This window comes from Falco biarmicus, chromosome 6, assembly GCF_023638135.1.
Source record: "Falco biarmicus isolate bFalBia1 chromosome 6, bFalBia1.pri, whole genome shotgun sequence".
NCBI lineage: Eukaryota > Metazoa > Chordata > Aves > Falconiformes > Falconidae > Falco > Falco biarmicus.
In genome coordinates, this window is record NC_079293.1 from 86,582,291 (window position 1) to 86,602,716 (window position 20,426).

The 20,426-nt window shown below is 47.0% G+C and overlaps 1 protein-coding gene across 1 annotated transcript in view; it reads left to right on the forward strand.

Annotated features, from left to right (window-relative positions):
• KIF26B (kinesin family member 26B) overlaps nucleotides 1-20,426 on the forward strand; it is a 303,527-nt gene that overhangs the window by 275,405 nt on the left and 7,696 nt on the right. Inside the window, exons 10-13 of the mRNA XM_056344683.1 lie at nucleotides 2,224-2,386; nucleotides 3,521-6,959; nucleotides 18,520-18,722; nucleotides 20,107-20,257. Of these exons, the coding sequence (XP_056200658.1) occupies nucleotides 2,224-2,386; nucleotides 3,521-6,959; nucleotides 18,520-18,722; nucleotides 20,107-20,257 (3,956 nt within the window). The remainder of the gene's footprint in view (nucleotides 1-2,223; nucleotides 2,387-3,520; nucleotides 6,960-18,519; nucleotides 18,723-20,106; nucleotides 20,258-20,426) is intronic.

Genomic DNA, 20,426 nt, shown 5'->3' on the forward strand with positions numbered 1-20,426 from the left:
AAGCCACGCGTTTTTGTGTTATTATGGTCTCTTTGGCTTGCTTGCTTTCCTTTAGAAGTTAGTAGGTGCTATTGTGAGGGATCAGTGAACCCTGAACAGGTGAACTTGTCTTATGACAATGTCCAGGGTTGACAAAAATCTGTTTAGCATATTTCTTTCTCTTCATTTTATTTTTCAGTGTGCAATAGTGACATGAGGCTGGTTATTTTGTCTGGGTGCAAAGTTGATAGTCAAGATGCAGACAGTACTGAATGAATAAACTCCAAAATCAGATTTGGGTGTTGGTTGGCCCTTTTGCTGCTGGTTTCAGGCTTTAATCCTAAACAAGCCTGCCCTTTAGTTCCTATCTGATATATGTCAGAGGATCATTTGAGTTATAGAATAGGTATTTCCTCTGTGTCATTCTTCTTGCAAGCATGTGTTTCAGTACAAGGCAGATGGCATGGATTATTTTATATTCATAATGCATATACCTCTAGGAGAGCCACGCCGCAGTGTGCTGATGCTGGCTGCATGGGTTATGTATTCTCAGGAGACTGACATGTTCAGAATGTATTCTTTTGCCCTTTCCCCTGTCGTCTCATGTTTTGCTATGATAGAAGCACTAGCAAATGAAAGGCATGTTATTGATTCCTGTGCAGATGTTAATAATTTCCATGTAACTCTGCATTGGAGTGGCAGTAACTGATGTACAAAATTTGACATCTTAATTATTCCTTGATGGAAAGGAGGGCCACTAACCTGAGATACAGCAGCCTATTAACTCCGGATCTGTGGATTCAAAGCAGCCTTAGGTCACAAGCGAAAGGAGTGAGGCTGTCTCAGTATAGTCTTTATAGATGTTTATTTGCTTCCCAAAGACACGAGGCTGTCTTCAATGTGTCTGGAGCAGGTGGAGGCAGAAATCCTGAAACAAAAAATGTTTTACTTCCAGTTCTGCTAGCCTAGCTGAAATCACAAGGACTGGAAATCTCAGGAGAAGCAGCTTATGAGCTCCCCAGACTTACTGCTGGATGCATCAAAATATGCATCCCGAATGCTGCTGTTTACTCAGTCAAAAAGAGAAGTTCAAGAATGTTGGTGTTTGTCTCAGCCCCATCCAGTAGGCATTGCTTCAGTTCCCAGCAGTTGCAGCTTTATGCAGCATTCCCATGAGCTGGAAATGTTAAGTGGACGACCAAGAGCCCTTGTGCAGTGTGGGTCATTAGCAGATATGGAACAGTGAGCCCCAAAAATCTGATCCCCAGCATCTGAAGGTATCGCTATCACTACAACGTGACAAATGTTGTAAAAAGTGAAAGCAATTCCTTTAGCAATAAGTAAATATCAGGCTGTGGCTGCCTTTGCTTTCAGCCATATGTAACTATCATGAACAACCTACAGCGTAGGAAAGGCTCTCTTCAAGAGGATGCCATTTCTCAAGTCGCCATTCACCTGTACACCTTGTAGCTAAAGCTCTTTTTAAAGCTTATGGCATGCATTTCTGACTATAGGATTAGTTGACCACCACAGAGGCATTATATGTGCAGCATTATGCTGTTAAAATTCATATTCTTAGTCCAGTCGCAGACAGCTCCACAGCAAGGCATCAGCATTTCAACAGCTATCCTGTGCCGAACAATGTAATGTAAATGGCAAGAACAGAAAATTTGATTTCCACCTCAGTGGAAGAAAAGATCTAATTGGAAAGAACAATTGTGTAGTCTTAAGGCTTGATTATTTTGCATGTCGCCAGCATCATCCAAAAATAATTGCAGTGATTTAACTATTATTGTTAGTGAGTTAGCAAAGTGCCCTAGAAGGCAAGAAAAAAAAATTTGGTCCTTTAATCTAATCCACTATCCTCTTGTCCTCCAGAGCTGGGCCAGAGTTTGCTTGCACACTGAGCACGGGGAAAGGGCAGCAGTTTGGTGTTTGCTGCAGCGGCTCCTTAACGTCAGTCCTGAGCTCTGGTCTGCAGCTCTGTACTGGCAGCGGCAACAGCACAGAAGGGCTGAGGACAGAAAGGTGGAACTGGGAAAAGGAAAGAAGTTTAAATTGTAGCTCAGGGTCTTTCAGCATGCTCAGCTGCAGTCATGGTACTGTGCAAACCTGAGGAAGGAAACTAATTAGGATTCCATTAAAAAGAGAAGAAAAAAAATCTTGCTGAGGCCCAAGTCACATCATGACGGTCAAAGTGAAACCTTGCTCGCTAATGCAGCCTTAATTCACTTTGTTTTGCAGAGACAGCAAGCTCACCATGTTGCTTCGGGAGTCCCTGGGGAACATGAACTGCCGCACCACGATGATAGCTCACATTTCAGCCACTGCGGGGAACTACGCTGAGACGCTGTCCACCATCCAGATTGCATCCAGGGTCCTCAGGATGAAGAAAAAGAAAACTAAGGTAAGACCACGTATAACTCCTTCTTGTAATGACGGAGGAGGGAGGAAGGAAGACCTTGGAGGGTCCTTAATAGGGCAGAGCAGCATGTAACCACATCAGTAACCAGTTCCAAAGAGCATGTGTTGTGTGTGCCCTGTCCTAGGCAAGTGGCTCAGAGCAGAGCATGGACCAGCTTCAGCCCCAGGTACAGAGCAGTGAGTTCAGACCTATCTGCTGTAGCCAGCTTGTAAGCTGGCCTCGTTTAATGATGCAGCTGCCAGCATCTATTTTCAGTTATGCTCTTAGTGCTAATGAAATACAGAGGAATGAAACTGCTGTAGAGTTAAAGGAAATTGGGCTAAGTGAAGAATTAGATTGTCTATGCTTCTCAGAGAGAGCAGGAGCAAAATAAATGCAAAGCAGCGTGGCCATTGCCAGCACTGATGCCCCTTTTATTCCCACTTGCACCAAATACAGGTGATAGATTTTCCAGGTAGAGTGAGGGTGAGCTGTAGCCACTTTCATGTTTTAGAGTTTTACGACTTTCATGTTTTAGAGTCTTACAACTTACAGTGTGAACTGGGCACAACAAGTGAATTTCAAGCCTTTCATTTAAACTGACAGCCTATGGATTGACAAAACCTTTTTTTGTCAATGGATTGAAGAGAGACAAGTGAAGGGATTCGGTCCACACGCCATCACAGCAGCGTGTCTCCAGAGACCTCTGAGTGCATGTTGTACAATTCCACACACTGGTAGTATGACCAGACAGGGATTGCCTTTATTTTCTGTGCCTTATTTGTGTAGTAAGTCTTCTCGTTCCTCTTCATGTACATACACACACACAAAATAGCAAAGCCTTTACCAAATCTCTGATTTGTTTGGCCAGGCTTGATTAAGGGAAGGATCCAAATCTGTTTGTTTAGTACTATGTTATGGAAGTGTCATCATGTTGAGTGGGACACAGAGTTGGGGCACTGGGTTCGTTGTAGATGGTTGTGTGTTTGCTGTAGGACCGTGCATAAGAAGCTTCAGAGCTCTGTGCTTTAGTTCAAAGATTCCCCCGCGTAGATGTGACCGTGACCTTCTTGTGTGCGCGCAGGTAGACGCTTGCAATGCTGAAATTTCCTGGTCTCTCTCTCTCTCCTCCTGCAGTACACATCGAGTTCTTCTGGAGGAGAGAGCTCTTGTGAGGAGGGCAGGATGAGGAGGCCAACCCAGCTGAGGCCTTTCCATTCCAGAAATGCTGTGGACCCAGACTTCCCTATTTTGCATTTATCCAGCGATCCTGATTATTCATCCAGCAGCGAGCAGTCATGCGACACGGTGATTTATGTTGGCCCCAATGGCACTGCCCTTTCTGATAAGGAGCTGACAGATAATGAGGGTCCCCCTGACTTTGTTCCCATAGTTCCTGCTCTGCAAAAGACCAAAAACGAGGGCAGGTTGGAGGAAGTGAGTGAATCGGGACCCAGCACATCTGAAAGAGACTGCCTGAAGTGCAACACCTTTGCAGAGCTCCAAGAGAGGCTGGATTGCATAGATGGCAGTGAAGAGACCGACAAGTTTCCCTTTGAAGAGATGCCTGCTCAATTTAGCTCAGACCAGATGTCGAAGTGCTCTGTCTCCAGCCAGCTGGCAGAGCTCAGCCACTTACCAGAGTCAGATAAGGAAGATACGATGCCAGAATGTCAGCATCCTGATAGAAAAGCCAAGGAAAATATAAATGCAACACCCAGCAAAACTAAGAGAAATCACTCCCCTGTTCCTTCTGGAGCCCTTACTAATGTTTCAACTCCTCCTTCTCCCAGGAGTGTAACAGGCAGCTCTGGCAAAGAGCTTAGCTCTGGTCCGTTAGCACACAGCACCAGCCTGCAGAGCAGCAGGGAAGGTCTCAACACCTGTGGATTTGTGGAAGGCAAACCTCGGCCGATGGGCTCTCCCCGGCTGGGCATTGCAAGCCTCTCAAAGACATCCGAGTACAAGCCCCCAACTTCCCCTTCCCAGAGGTGCAAGGTCTATACACAGAAAGGAGTCCTGCCCAGCTCCAGTCCCCCACCAGCTCCCCTGAGTAAGGATACTGGGATGACATCTAGTGAATCTTTATTGCAGCCAGAAATCCGGACCCCACCTGTCGGCATGAGCCCTCAGATCATGAAGAAGTCTGTGTCCTCCAGCAATGGGGATTTTGAGGAGACCATTCTCAACAAAGATCGACAACAAAGCCTTTCTCCAGAATCCAAGAAGGAGATTCTGAGCACCACCATGGTGACTGTGCAGCAGCCCTTAGAGCTGAATGGAGAGGACGAGCTGGTGTTCACCCTTGTAGAGGAACTAACCATTAGTGGGGTCCTTGACAATGGGCGCCCAACCAGCATCATCAGTTTTAACAGTGACTGCTCCGTGCAGGCTTTGGCCTCTGGCTCTCGGCCAGTCAGTATTATCAGCAGCATATCTGAAGATCTGGAATGTTACTCCAGTGCAGCTCCTGTGTCTGAAGTCAGCATCACGCAGTTCCTTCCACTTCCAAAGCTGGGCCTGGATGACAAATCCCAGGACGATGGCAGCAGGCGCTCATCCATCAGCTCATGGTTGAGTGAAATGAGCACAGGGAGCGATGGCGAGCAGTCATGCCACAGCTTCATAGCCCAGGCATGCTACGGGCATGGGGAAGCAATGGCAGATCCCCCTGTCTCCGAGTTTGCAAGCACCATACAAAGCGCCAGCATGATTTGTGTAAGTGACAAACAGAAGCCAGTGGCTGACAACATGCTTATACTGTCGGAAATGGGGGAGGAAGCTTTCGGCAAAGTGCCACCCCTCAAAGGCTGTAAAATATCAGCTCTCGGGAAAACTACTGTCACGATCAAAAACACCGCAAGCCTCAGCAGCTGTGAAGGTTACATCCCAATGAAGACAAACATTACCGTGTATCCATGTATCGCCGTTAATCCCTTCAAAGCCCAAGACACTGATGATGCTGTACCGGCAGTAACTGCAGACCCAAAGGTTGCTCATCCCCATGATGGGAAAGAGTCCAGTGCTAAGAAGGATATAAAATTTGAAGACCCTTGGCTGAAGAGAGAAGAAGATATGAAAAAGGACAGCTCTGGGGGCAGTGATGGGCAAAGAGCTGACACTGCCGCCGTTTCAGCCAAGGCTGAGCACAACACCAAGCAGTCCTCAGCAGACAGGTGCAGCAGCAGCAGCAGCAGCGGGGATGCCTCTATCTCCCCAGGATCTGACAGTTTAAAGAGGATTGTGGACGGGTGTGAGGTGGCAGCGTCCGGCTCTGCAACCCAAAGCCCTGTTCACTCCAGTGATGGCTTGAAGAACGGTAGCCTCCCTCGAGGGTTCCCAAAGGCAAGCAAGGCGGAGGAGCCCGACAGTCACCTCCATCCTACTGCCACTGACAGCAGCGGAGCTGGCTCTCCTGCCCTCCCGCAGTTTTCTAAGGCCAGTCTGGATAAGAAGATGGCATCTCCCAAACACTGTGTCCTCACTCGTCCCAAAGGGACTCCTCCTCTGCCACCGGTGAGAAAGTCAAGCTTGGATCAGAAGAACAGAGCCAGCCCCCAGCACAGTGCAGCCAGCAGCACCACCAGCAGTCCCTCCAGCCAGCCGGGGTCCTTCCTGGCCAGCTTCCCGGAGGAGCTGAATGCCAAACAGAAGGGCCCTGGCATTGACAGCAGCGGCAACAACAGCAGCAGCAAGCTCTTCAGTGCCAAACTGGAGCAGCTCGCCAGCAGGACCAACTCTCTTGGGAGGTCCACAGGAAGCCACTATGAGTGTTTGTCGCTGGAAAGAGCGGAAAGCCTGTCCTCAGTGAGCTCCAAAATGAGCCCTGGCAAAGACACCACCATGCCTAGGGCTGGACGGAGCCTCAGCCGCAGTGTCATGTCCTCACCCACCAACTCGGGGCTCTCCCAGTCGGCGGGGGCCTCCCCAAAAGCCAGCCAGTCAAAGATCTCTGCAGTCAGCAAGCTCCTGCTGGCGAGCCCCAAAGCTCGCAGCCTATCTGCCTCTGCCACCAAAACGCTCAGCTTCTCCACCAAGTCTCTGCCTCAGTCCGTAGGGCAGAGCTCCAGTTTGCCTCCAAGTGGGAAGAACATGTCCTGGTCGATGCAGTCCCTCAGCAGAAACCGGGGCTCCAGCCTTGCTTCCAAATTGCCCCTTCGGGCTGTCAATGGGCGGATTTCGGAGCTGCTCCAAGGGAGCACCAGTGCCAGAGGCTTACAGCTGCGGGGAAGCTCGGAGGCAGACGAGCGCGGGGGTCCTCCTGGAGATGAAAAGCCAACTGTTCACATGCTGCCTTCACCTTACAGCAAGATCACCCCTCCTCGGAAACCTCACCGCTGCAGCAGCGGCCATGGGAGTGACAACAGCAGTGTCCTGAGCGGGGAGCTGCCCCCTGCCATGGGGAAAACAGCCCTTTTCTACCACAGCGGGGGGAGCAGCGGCTACGAGAGCATGATGCGGGACAGTGAGGCGACAGGGAGCGCCTCTTCAGCACAAGACTCCATGAGCGAGAACAGCAGCTCCGCCAGCGGCCGGTGCCGAAGTCTCAAAAATCCAAAGAAAAGATCCAACACAGGTAAGCTTGCGGTGGCACGAAAGAGGGGTGCAGACTGAAGCAGGTGCCTCGTACATGGTGGGGAGGCTTGCTCTAAAGGTGAGCTTGCTCATACCAGCTATATCTTTTAGCAGAGAGGTGAGGGCAGGGAAAGCATGCTAGGCTCCCTGGTTCTTCACTTTGCAGCAGGCACAAATCCCACGTGGTTGCACTGCCTTTGCAGTGGGGACTCCCTCTCGCCCATTTCACTTCGCTTTACTTCACATGAACAGAAGAACATTTATCCCTAAAACTGGTTACTATTGCCAATGGCAGCCACATTCCAGTATTTATTTGTACAAATATTCTTCTGATTTGATTCCAGAAGGATGCCTTTGTGAGGCAGCGAAATGAAACTGTTATTCTTAAGCACTTGGGCAGACTCCCCTCCTTGCATGCATGTGTTTCACCAGCACAAGGTCAGAGTCTTGCTGAATAGCAGTACCTGTTGTGAGCCCCCCTTCACTCCTTCTGTGCTCTGGATGCCTGAAGCAGCAAGATGCTGGGCAGCTGAAACCACCGCTGAGTTCCTTTCTCCCACCTAGAAGAGTGAACAGAGTTGTGCCCATGCCCCTGGAAAGATGTTATCCTGCCTCTGAGACTCTTGGGTTTTAAGTTTTGAGTTCAGAGCCCTTCTTTTCCCAGTATTTTATATATAAAAATAATAAATCATATTAATAAATGGGAACTGCTGCATCAAAGCACTTGTAAATCCAAAACCTTTTTAGTGATCAGAGAAAGGATCAGAAAGACTTGATCTCTGTTCAGATATTATGCCCAGTAGCTTTCAAACCACATCAAGACTTTTTAATTAAATGGCAAGAGCCTCCGGGGTCATACCAAGAGTCTGTGCAGTTGCAACTGATCCATCTTCCCACTGGAATGGGTTTCAGAAAACTGCAGGACAGAGATGAGGAGCACCTGATCACCTCACCTTTTCCCTGGGTGCTGTTCTCCCAACCTGAAGCACAAGTCCTGCCTAACCTACTTTTGAAAAAAGTGCACCTTGGCATTGGAACTGGTGCTCACAGGTATGTGAAATCAGTGGCTACTTATCCTACAGCAGCACTGGCTGTCCGAGCCGTGTTACTCTCCTAGAGTTGCTAATTAAGCAGCTGTTCCACTTGGTGAGATACTCACCTCTGGGATTCACTTGCAGTGAACGGACTGAGTAATGCAAAACTCGCCCTTTCTTTCCGCTCCCAACTGTGGTGGCAGGAAGAACATGTGCAGCACAGATGTGAATACAACAGATAGCGCTATTAAAACCATAATATGTTTTATTATATTATGGTTTTACCCATAAGTGCATGGCTGGTGGTACCTGCTCAGGGGATGCACCTGAAAGTGATCACTCCACATGGAGCAAACAGACCAAGTGATGAAATAATCTTTCTGAAGTTAACTTTGCATCCTACGAGAAAACCTCTTTCCTATCCCTTCAGGTTACGTGGCAGTAACTTCGTTTTCCTCTTTCTGAGGTGTTCCTGTGATAGCTCCTTTCAAATATTAACATTTTAATAGCAACTTCCAAGAAAAAGAAGGATGATTTGTGTGTTGTGGGAAAGGAAAGCAAAGCTGCCCACAGAGGTGGCATTTGTGGGTTTACACTGAAAACTGGATTGGGTCTTGTGGAGAAGCTGTCCGCATAATACGGACTTTTTCCACAGAACGTTTAGATGCAAAAATCTATCAAGTTCTGTGGAAACAGGCATCTGTGCAGATGGGGGAACAGAGAGAAAGTGGCAATGTAGATTTAATCTGATTAGACCATAAAGACCATCACTCCTTCCCTAGGAGAGACCTTTTAAAAAATACTCTGAGAAAATCTTCAGGCAGAGCCTGCAGATTCTTTACACCCCACAGTTCATCCTAAACCTAAATCAGTAGGAGACCAGGATTTGTTTACCATGACGCTCATAAAACAAGTTGTTCTGTTTCCCTTCTCTCTGCTTTGATAGCACATTGGAAGCTGGACGAGGCTGGAGACCTGAGTGAGAAAAACATCCTCTTTGTGTTGTAATTACAGAAGAGCTTCAGATCTTTTTGTTGTACTTTATACCAGGATTCTATTCTGGCTGACAGCTCTGGCTTTCAGTAACTCCTGCCCAGGACTGAACACGGTGTCAGTGGCCACGGGAAGGGTTATGAGGAGAGGGCTGTGTGAGGCTGGGGGCTCAAGTTGCTCCTGTAGCAGTCTGGAAGGCACACTGGGAGAGAAGAGGCTTTTCCATGGTCTATCCAGCCTTGAGCCTACCTGGCAGGGCAGTGACGCTGGTTTGTCGTGCTGTGCAGGTAGGCAAAGGCGAGCAGGACTCTTCCCTTGGTGGGGAACACGGGGAGTCTCAGCTGTGCTACTTTTTTACTGCTGTGTAACATCTGGCCTCTCTTTTTCACCACAAACAGCTTTTGTTTGGCCAGCCAACAGATTAATCTTTTTATTCTAATTTCTGGTGTGGGTTAGTTCCTCTCTCCTTGGTCAGCGGTGTTGCAGATCTCTCCCGGTTGCTGGATCTGAACTGTGTCCGTGGCATTTGCGTGCCCCAGTGGGCTCAGGATAGTCTGTGAGGTTGCCCTCCCTCGGAGTGATTTCCAAAGCTTCTCTCTTAATTCAACCCATCACCCGATGTGGAGAGATTCTGAGTGTATCATCACTGATACTTTACTTTTGAGAGTGATTCCCTGTGCCAGCAAGGAATTCCTGTACTGTTCTGAATGGCTTGTGTTTGTTTATAAGTACAATCAAGGGGTTTATGCAAATAATAATAAAAAAAAATATCTTTACCTCCTTCCATATCTCCAGCAGCAAACCGCTGCCTAGAAATTAATAAGGCCTCACTTTCTTATAACCAGCTCCTGTTTGCATTTGATCCTGCAGCGGTGAAATCATAATTCTGTTTTGATGTGTTTGATAATAGTATAATTTTTCACATGTCAGCAGATTTATGATGACATAAAACCAGGATTATGACTTCAATGCTGGAGAACATGAAGGAGGAGCTGAGATATGCAGGAGAATAGAGCTGTTCACAAATATATTTTTATTGCATAATAAACAAAAAAAAAAAAAAAGCAAAGGTTTGCAATCTTTCATCTTCTGTAATATCCCCTTTCTATAGGTCTGTTCTAGTGTGAACGTTCTCTCTTAAGGAACACTTTTTAATGGAAAAGATAGCAGACAAAGGTTCTGAGCTCTTAAAAGACAGACATTATTTTAATACATAGTGTCAAGAGCATTGGACCTTTCCTGATTTGCGGTCACAGATCCACTGTGCTGTAATGGATATGGCACTATAGATATGCTCATTTCAGGTCAGGCAACCTTGTCCACTTTATTTATGATTATTATTAACAGAAATGCTAGCTGTCAGACACGATCAACATGAATCAGCCCAAGGCCCCTCTAAGAGGAGCTATAAAGAGTCTTTAAGAGAATCACCAGCAGATCTCACAATTACTTCTGAAGTTCTGACACATTGGAGAGCCATCATTTTTGTTTTTTGAGATTAAGATCTTGCCTTTCAATGCTCTTAAGTGCATTATTTGTATGCGTAGGTGCTTTCTGGATGTCATACATGAAGCATCAGACCTACACTGACAGCTTGTGAAAGATAAAGCTAGTTCATATCCTTCGGTGTTAGCATTAGGTTAAATTTGGGGCTGTGCCTGTACAGTTCACAGACATCCCAGTATTCTGTGTCCAAAATTAAAAGAAAATTAAAAAAAAAATAAAATAAAAAATCCCTCTTACATTCTGGTACCTATTGAAAAATCACGTTTGCATCATGAAGCACGATAAGCCTTTCCCCTGAAGCTAACCTCTCCATTTAATAAACTTTCCCATCTTTCTAGCATTTAACATTGGTCCTATAACATCGTGTCAGCATATATTGCCCCAAAGTGACTGCTTCTGGCTATTTAGCCCTGATCTACAGCTGTATGTTTCAAAGCTCTGTACAGCTGCTCTAATCCACCCTGTGCTGTATTATTCCAGACCTCATTTTACAGATGGAGAAATGAAGGCAGAGAAATTCACTGACTTGCCCCATGCCTACAGCTAAGGGAGAGCCAGACCCAGGGTTAAATTACTGACATCCCAACCCCAACCCCAACTGACCTGGCCACGCATCCTCCCCGGCCCTTGGAGAGCAGTGGAGGGGGGGGGCTCGTTTGTTATTTTATGTTGTGGCAGGCTCTTCTTCCCTCTCTGCCTACAAGCATCTGTGCAACTATATTTTCTCTGATTTCCTCGCTCGCTCCGTGAGCCTTTCCCCTGTAAGAAACCACTGGCGTCGCAGCCAGATCTCTGGCTTTGGCTCTGGTCCCCTCTCCCTTGGGTAGGCAGTGCTGTCTGGAGCAGGGCACTGAAGGGTTAGGGCACAGTTTGTACTGCCATCACTAGCACCAGTTCTATACTGGTTTTTAATTCCTCAGCAATTTCAAGTGCAATGGCCCAGTGCTACTTCATGGAAAGGCACCGATAAGGGTGCTTGTATAATACAAACTCCCACATGCGTTCAGGAAATGCGTTTCAGCTGAACTCTGCTTTACCAAAGCCGAATTTGTATCCTGGGAGCACAACAGGTATGAGAGCGAGGCAGGGAGGGTGGTAGATTAGGGCTGGCAAGATCTCTGTTGTGTTCTTCGGTGTGCTGCTGGTTCGCTGTGTCACCTTGGGCAACTCTTGTAATTTCTGGGTTACCAGCTCATAAAACTAGAAAACAGTGTTGTGAAAAAAAAAAAAAAAAAGTAACAGCAGGGTCCTTAGATCAGAAATGTTACCTACCTGCTTTTTGCTCTTCCGCTTGGTTTTTTAGCATCTTTTCTCGATGAAAATCATTTGGATGTATGTGGGCGTTACTTTGAAATAACTCTCAATGCAAAACGTGGCTGTATGATTGCAGAGATGCAGCTTTGGTGCTGGCTCCGGGTCCTGCCCACTGTGAGCAAACAGCAAAGCAAGAGCCCAGGCTCTGAGGAGGTTTACCTAGTAAAGCCAGTCCTGTTTGCCTTCTCGTGTAACACGCATGAATGCCTTGTTTCTGCCTTTTACCACCCTCTGCTACAGATGGTGTTCTCTGGTATCTGTCCCTTACAACATTTTGGAGCAGCCTGTAAGACCTTCTCTGGGGACAGCAGAACAGGAAGGGCTCTGAGACATTTCATCGTAGACAAGGCTTTTCATGGAGACCACAGAGATCTTCCTGAGGCTGTTTTCTTTCCTGTTGCCTTTGGGAATCGAGCTGGGTGCCTCAGAGAGTCCCCATCCATGTGACATGGCGTTAGACCCAAGGGCTGCAGTCTATTGCTGCTTGCAGTGCTCTGCTGAGATGGGAGGCCCTCTGCCGAGGAGCATGTCTCCTTTGATTTCTCTAGCTGAGTTTTTTTGGGGCCAGTGCCAGCAGGCTGAAACGCTGGGGGCAGCGCCCTGTGGCCCCAGCAGGTCTGGGGGCCCAGCGAGGGTGCACTGGTGGGACACACCGGTGGGGACTGCTGCTGCGGGCTGGTGTGCACCCAGCTGCTCACAGGGACACAGACCCAGCACTCGGGCACAAGAGGAGGATGTGGGAAGGAAGGAGACAGGCAAAGCGGTGAGGCTTAGGGGAGAGAGGTCTTCCCTGAAGTGCTTTCAGGTTGGGCCAGTCTTCAGCCTTCCTGGGTGCTGAGTATCAGTCAGCATCAGAAAACAAAACTCTAAGGGCTGCTATCAAAAGTAAGGCCAAGTAGCAACAAGACTGGGGGAAAATTAAGGTTTCCAAATGCTGACTTGCTGAAGATTAAACCCATGTCCCGAGCTGGAGTTGTGTATCTCAACATTTGCAGGACCCTGCTCTTAGTCCAGGATAGGACCAGTGTGGGTGCATGTGTTTGGGCACAGGCTTCAGTCATCTTTGCACAGGGAAGCTGTTGGACTATAGATAATTAAAGATTCCTGCTGCAGCATTTTATGGCTATTGCAGTAAAGTTTCATGACTCCTTGCGGCTCTTTCTCAGTACTAAGTTTCACCACCAAAGCAGAGCAAATTGCTGCATGATTTTAAACACTTTAATAAAAAGACAGACTGTTAAGACATGACAATAATTGTCTACAATTAGAGTCCATTTTCCTCTCTTATTGTGTGCTCTGTGTGTCGCTGGTGGGATGGTTTTAAAGACGGACATTTAGAGGTTCCTGGAAAGCCCTGAAAACTCTATATTTGAACATATTCAGTCTCTGGAAGCACTTAGCCCTGCCTACGAAAGCCAGCAGAAAACAGGCTGGATCCGTGGGCTGTAAATTATGAAAGTCCATCTCCAACCAATATTGCAAAGCATAACATTTTGAAACGTGGCCAAAATGATAATGATGAAACAAAACACCAACAAAAAGAGTCTGAGCTTTTCTTGTTGAATCCAAGTGAAAAGGAATTTGGTTCATGTTTAGACTGCCTAAGGCACAGTGTGGGGATCTGAAAATTGCCCTTTGTATCACAAAGCCATAGGACATCTCCAGCATTTCTACTTTAACTTGCTTACAAGTGATGGTAGCTAATTGATCTCCCGCATTATACGTTCGCCGTGACAAAGGATGTTTAGAATTGTACAGGAAAAAGCTGTTTGCATGCAGGTGACCACTTTGTGCATGTGACTGCTGGCTGGACAGCCCTGGGGGGAGCAGAGGGAGGGGAAGTGTGGGCTTCAGCTCCGATTATTATTTTTTTCTTGTTCATTAAAACAACAGCATTGATTTTCCCAGGTCAAAGCCAGGCCATTTCATGCAGCAAATCTGTGTTGAAAGGGATCAGAGTAATCATTTTTTACACGCTTGACTACTGCATGCCAGTACTGAGCTTTCAGCCACATGAACATAGGAATGATTTAATAGAGGAAATGGCAGCAGGCTATTGTGCACAGTGGAGGCTCCATGTAACATGCATGACTGAGTCGCACACCATTAGGCTGGGCGTAAATAAAACCTGCTCCTGACACTGCCACAGAATTAGCTCACTGGAATGCCTCCACCACTGTCCTGTTGGGAGCTAATGCTCTGGCTGCAGAGCCCCTTCCCCCTGCAGCCTCTGCTGCCCGAGCACCCAGCGAAGCTCTTTAGTGCAATACTGTAGTAACAATAACCGGCTTCTTAAGGAAATGCCACAGTGCGGACAAAGGAGGTTGTGGAGGTGGGTGTTGGTCTCTTCTGCCAACTAGCAAGCAACAGGACAAGAGGAAATGGCCTCAAGTTGTGCCAGGGGAGGTTTAGGTTGGGTATTAGGAGAAATTTCATCATTGAAAGGGGTGTCCAGCGTGGGAACAGGGTGCCCAGGAAGGTGGTGGAATCACCATCCCTGGAGGTGTTTAAAAGATGTGTAGATGCGATGCTTAGGGACATGGTTTAGTGGTGGGCTTGGCAGTGCTGGGTTAACAATCTTAAAGTCTTTTCCAACCTTAACAACTCCGTGATTCTATGAAATACCTGTTAAACCAAAATCCAGCCCCAAATGAGATAAAAAAAATAAATAAATACATCTCTCTTTTAAATAAAGAGATTCTGGTGGGTTTTTTTGCTAGGAATAGTGGGTGCTGAAAACAACCCCCACCGTAACATGCATCTTCCCTGAAGCATTTCCCAGATTACTTGTCAACCTGCCACACTGCAGGAGGGCTGCTTCCTGATGTGCTTGCAGCAGTGCTCATTCACCAGCTCTAAACTGCCCTGGAAAGCTCCTGTTAAAGTGAGACAGTAATTCAGGAAACAAGGTTAAGAAAGGAACTGAGTGGGTAGAAAAAAAAATTAGGAGTAGGCTGTCCCTCAGCATGTTCCTCACACCAGTACAGAAACAACAAATCTAGTGTAGGTTTGGATGCAAGATTATAAACAAGGGTTGCTTTATTCTTATTATAGCAAGAAACAATTTCTAGACCCAAGTGTCCTTGTATTTCTTATTGATTCACAACAGCAGGATTGAATAGAAGTCAACACAGAATATGACCTGGATTATCTTACAGTGAGGTGGACTGAAGATTTTCTTCTGAATGTTGGATCCTGTCAGTATTTCCTTTTCCAGGCGTTCAAGTACAACACGGTTTTCCCTATTTAATCTGAGTTGCCAGGCTGAGCAAATGCTGTTTAGATTTTCTGGCAATAAATGCCTGCGTTCTTTGGCGGTTGGAGTGCTGACCTTAAGATAGGCACCCTAAATAGTGCTGGTGAAGTCTCCACATCATCATAGGGGTCTTCCATGCAAAGTCATTGGTGACGTCTGCAGTAACTGGGAGGGGAACCGTGCAAACTGTGTGAAAACCTGAGGCTCTGTGCTCTGCATTGGGGAAAGTGCTATAAAATCAGCTAGGAGAAAGGAGGTCAAAGGAATGGGGAGGAGCTGGCTCCGTCACAGACAGCTGCCCATGAGGGCAGACCCCATTAGGAAACGGGAATGAGAGGAGATGTCAGCATTGCGTTTTGTGTTTTCAACTCAAAACAAGCAGGAGCCCTGTTGGCAGACAGCAAGGAGCAGCAGGGGGAACAGGACAGATATTCTTTGCTAGTAAGCAAACAGTTTGATACTGCATTTGAGGTTGATGCTGTTGCTGCTGGAAGCTCAGTAGTTCTTGGAAATGAAGCCACAGAAGGAACGGTGGGAGCTTAGAGGTGCTGCTCTACTTAGCCAGAATCGCTTTTTGTAATCACTTTGAGTTTGGGTGGACCATCTATTGAGGAAAAACAAAATGCTGAACACCAGGTTCTGTGCAGAAAGGCAATTCTACCTCCCGTGCCATTCAGTGCAGTGGGGAACAGCTTTGGCTCCACATCCTGCCATTGAGCGCACACACTATAAACTTCGGGAATTATGACATATCAGGTTACAGTTTTATTTTCCGTTTGGAACACCTTGAAATTTCTAGGACAGCAGTTGTTTTGCATCCCATTCAGACGTCTCCTGCTTTGAAGTGACAGACATCATACTTCTTTTCATGAAGATGTTGCATTTATAGTTTTTGCCTTTACCTTTTTCACAGAAAAGATGCTCAGTCTGGAATGTGCACTTGGAAGGCAATCTAAGGGGGACACTTCAAAATATACAGTACTTAAGCAAAACCAGAACTCTTAGTTTCTGACCTTGTCAACACATACTTTTACAAGCACACATCCTTGTGCAGTTGGGCAATTTCGCTGAGGTCAGTGAGTCTTCTTACCCTGAACGTTACCCTTGCATACCTAGCTGGCTTGGTTCATGTTTCTAAAAAGGCTTCGTGGGGCTTATCTTTGCTGAAGTATGTTGTAGCTTCAGTGCTACTCTTCAGTCAGATCTGCTTTCACGCTGCCCACCTCCACTGCTGCATTACTCAATTTTAACCTGGCTAAACCTTAACCTATAGCTCAAGGTAGAGCAACCGATATGTTGTGGAAGCAAATCTTACATTCTGGGCATGTGCAGGGCTATTTCATAGCCTGATTATTCATATTCAAGCTAGGCTCAAGAGGGGTTGTTCTGAGCGTGGAGAAATTCAAACTAAGTGAAAAGCATATCCTCCAAGACATTTAGCAAATGGCATGTTGCTTTACATGCTGGAGGGTCATAAATTAAAGTGTCATTATTCTGTCCTGGGCTCAGCTCACAGGATTTCTTTCAGATCGATTTTTGGTATATATATATATATTTTTTTTTTTTTTTTTTTTTGGATGGAGAAAGGAATCCCATTTAGGTGGAGGGAGGTCAGCTGGTGTGTGAGGTGCTGGGCAGGGAGCTGCTGAGACTGCTGAGCTCCCCAGCTGCCCCCGCCATCCTCGTAAGAGGTTGTATGGGGCAGCAGAGGACTGGTGAGCTGTAATTCCTACAAAGCATTTTATGTATTATACAGTCAAAATTTATGAGAATCCTAACCCCATCAAGTGCTCCCAATAAATTCAGGACTTCAAATGGGTGTTTTCTATGTAAATGGAAAATATATAAATTTTAACAATTTAATTGCTGTGTCTGTGTGTTGATACGGATGAGCAAGCTGTCATCTGCTTTGTGACACTCACCCTGAAGCTCTGTTTTGGCTGTATCTTCTTACTGATCCCAATTAAGGTGAGATCAGAAAAAACAGAGGATTACTGGAGAGGTCAGTGGCAGGAGTCTCCCGTCAAAAGACACCATCATTTTCTGTACCTGAGCTAATAAACAGCCTATTAATTAGTGCATGTTTAGAATAAACTAGATCCAGTTTTGCCTCACTACAAAGATGCAGGAGGACTTTAGTTTTGTTTCTCTCCAAAGCGCTCTAAACCTCAGATAAATCAACTTGAGTCAGCATTCAAGGCTCAGATAAAAAGGCATCCCTCTTTCTCCTCTGCTTTGCACACAAGTGTCCCCGCTGGGAGAGCTGCACCCCCCATGTGCCGAGGGAGCCCTGGGCAGGGGGCGGTGGGTCGGCCCCTCTCAGCCGGCTCTGCCCTGCCGCATCGCCCCAGTGTGCCAAGGGCCACCAGCCTCTCCTTGTGCTAGCCCACAGGCTATCCCGGTGCCAGCTCTGGCTAGAAAAATATAATGAGGACATGTAAGTGTGTCTGCTGTCACTGCCGCAGTCCCCGCTGCCTCTCCTCCCAGAGAGGAGGTTGGAGCCCCCTTCTAGAGCACAGGCTTCTGTTTCTCGTGAGTGAAATGGGTGCAAATGGGAACTAAATGCAAAACGTTTGCCCTCGTCCCTGTACTTCATAGCCTGCTGACATCTGTTTTGCTTTGCTCCCAAGAAGAGCCTGACGGTGTTCTTGTGGCAAGGTGAACCTTGGCATTCCCAGAGTGTCTCAGACCTGGATCTAGCTCTGGCTGATGGCACCATTTTTCCGTTAAGGATGGTTTTAAATTTCTCCACCACACGAGAAGGTGGTGTTAACGGTGCGTAAGTGGGAAACGTTTTAGAAGAACATTCTACTGAACAGAGACCAGGCTAATGCAATTCTGGTGGCAGCCACCAAGCTTGAGCAGACTTGCTGCAGGTGTTTTGTCCTTGCCAGTGTTTTTACTGCTCTGGCCAGCCTACAGCGGTGCTGTGCAAAGGACTAGGTGGTGGCACACTGGCACTCAGCTCCGGCATAGTGAAAGAACTTGGGTATCAAAGCGGTTTTTGTGCTGTGATTAAAGAAAAACCAAACCCACACCTCCCCTGGAGATGGTCTGTGCAGAGGCTGGCTGATGCTGATGCTTAGGTGGTACGAGCTGGTACCAGTATAGGGATAGGACAGAAAAGCCAGACTGGTTCCATCCTCCTGCTCTGGTCCCTCACTGGCATAGCTATGCGCACTGAGACCTGAGCAAAGGGAAGCAGGCACAAGCTGTGGAAACTTTAGGGTACGTGCCCCTCTGAGGATCACATCCTGGAGCCAGGCACCACAGAACATGTGTGGATCTGACTCCTGGTGAGTGGGTACAGCGTGTTGCAGCCACAGCTCCCATCCATGGCCTCCTTGGGCTGTCGCTCCGCTGCTGGATAGCTGTAGTTTGTAGACATCCCTGCAGATGGAGCAGAAAGGAGAGGCAATAACCGTGCTGATGTGAAATGGAACTTTCTGCCTTTGCAGGTTCCCAGAGACGGAGGCTTATCCCAGCTTTATCACTTGATACCGCTTCCCCAGCAAGGAAGCCTGCCAACAGCCCCGGGGTCCGCTGGGTGGATGGACCCCTGCGAAGTGGGCAGAGGGGGCTGGGGGAGCCCTTTGAGATCAAAGTCTATGAGATAGATGATGTGGAGAGGCTCCAGCGACGACGAGGTGGTGACAGCAAGGTGAGTGCAATCCATATAACATCTCCTTCCTCCTGGAGGGTGTGAGAGGGAGAGCACAGATTATGCAGTCAGAAATGTGCAGTGTTGTATATGGTTAATTCAACAGGCAGCAAAACCTATTATCTCATTTAAGACAGTTATGACTCACATTGTGGCTTCTTCTGTGGCAGCTAACCGACTTTGGTACCTTGTGGTTTTGCCCCTTGCTTATATTCTTGGTGGATGCTGTGCTCCAGCACCTTGTCACATCTGTCTGTCAAGGCAGCGATGGAGCCCAAAGAGCTTTGATGGTGTTCTTTTCAGGATAGCTAATGTCCTCTCTCTAACAGAGTGGTTCCTGCCAACCTCAGGCCTCCAAATTTACAGGATCAGGGAACTGCAAAGGTCAGCTTTTGAAAGGTATGATTGGGAAGATGATCTGAGGTTGGTGGAATAGCACCAGTTTTAAAGTGACTGTGGATACAGGCTATTATTAAAGGCACTTTTTCTTCCAACCCCTGTCACTTGGTCAGGCTGTTTGTGATGTTCTCTGATGTGATTTTGTATGGAGAAAATCATCACCAACAAGGGTGGGGTTTCCCCTGCACTTTACCCACATGGCACGTTTGTCTACAGAGCAGAAGGCAGAGTAGTGTTGTGATCTTCACACGGGCTCGGAGGAGGATAGTTCTGCTGTTGGGAGTGCTCCCACGCTAGCCAGGGTACCACAGCCCTCACCAGGGGCTCACTTACCGCACACCTTGATGGCTGCCACCCCTCCGAGGTCATGCAAGGCCAGACTGGGTGTCTCCAGCCAGCACCGCACCCTGTGCCGTTACTATGCCCTCTATGTTTGCAGAAAATATATCTTCTCAATTAATGATTGTGAATTGCTAGAGCTTTCCATAACATTCCCTTTGTTTAAGGATGTTTTAAATTTGATATTGCTGCTAGTTCTTGTATTTTATGACTGCTGCATTTCTGATGCGCCAAGCACAGAGATGTATTTAGGGCTTTAACACAATGCATTAAAACACAAAACATTGCAGCGATGGATGTCCTTCTCCCAAGAGCTTAGCTTTTCTTAGCCAAACTTCTGGTGACAAGAACCAGAAAAGTTTTGCTTACAGTTAATCTGATTTCAAGATGCTGCCTGGTATTATTATGGCTTATTATGAACTATCATTGCAAAGTCTCCAAAGCCCACTGGTGGAAAACATCAAAACCAAACAAAAGCAATAAAAAGAAAACAGGTGATGGATGATTTCATGTAGTGATTCATACTCTTCCACAGTAAATGGCTCATTGTCAGTATTGTTGATAGGAGGATATTTGACTCAACGGATCTGGGTATTTCTTCTCCTCTTCACCTATTCCTTTCTCACTCCTTGTTTCTGGTTGGCAGGAGGTGATATGTTTCAATGCCAAGCTGAAAATCCTGGAGCATCGCCAGCAGAGAATTGCTGAGGTCAAGGCCAAGTATGAGTGGTTAATGAGAGAACTGGAGGTGACCAAACAGTACCTGATGCTGGACCCTAATAAATGGCTCAGTGAATGTAAGGACATCATTTTATTGCCTGGACTCATAGGTGTCCTTTGGTGTAGTCAATGGAGGGGTGACAGAAGAAGGGAGCAGAAATATTTGCTAAGAATGAGATGTAAGCCACTGTGTTTGTAAACTAAAATAAACTGACATATGACCTAAGGGCAAGTTTTAGATTGACT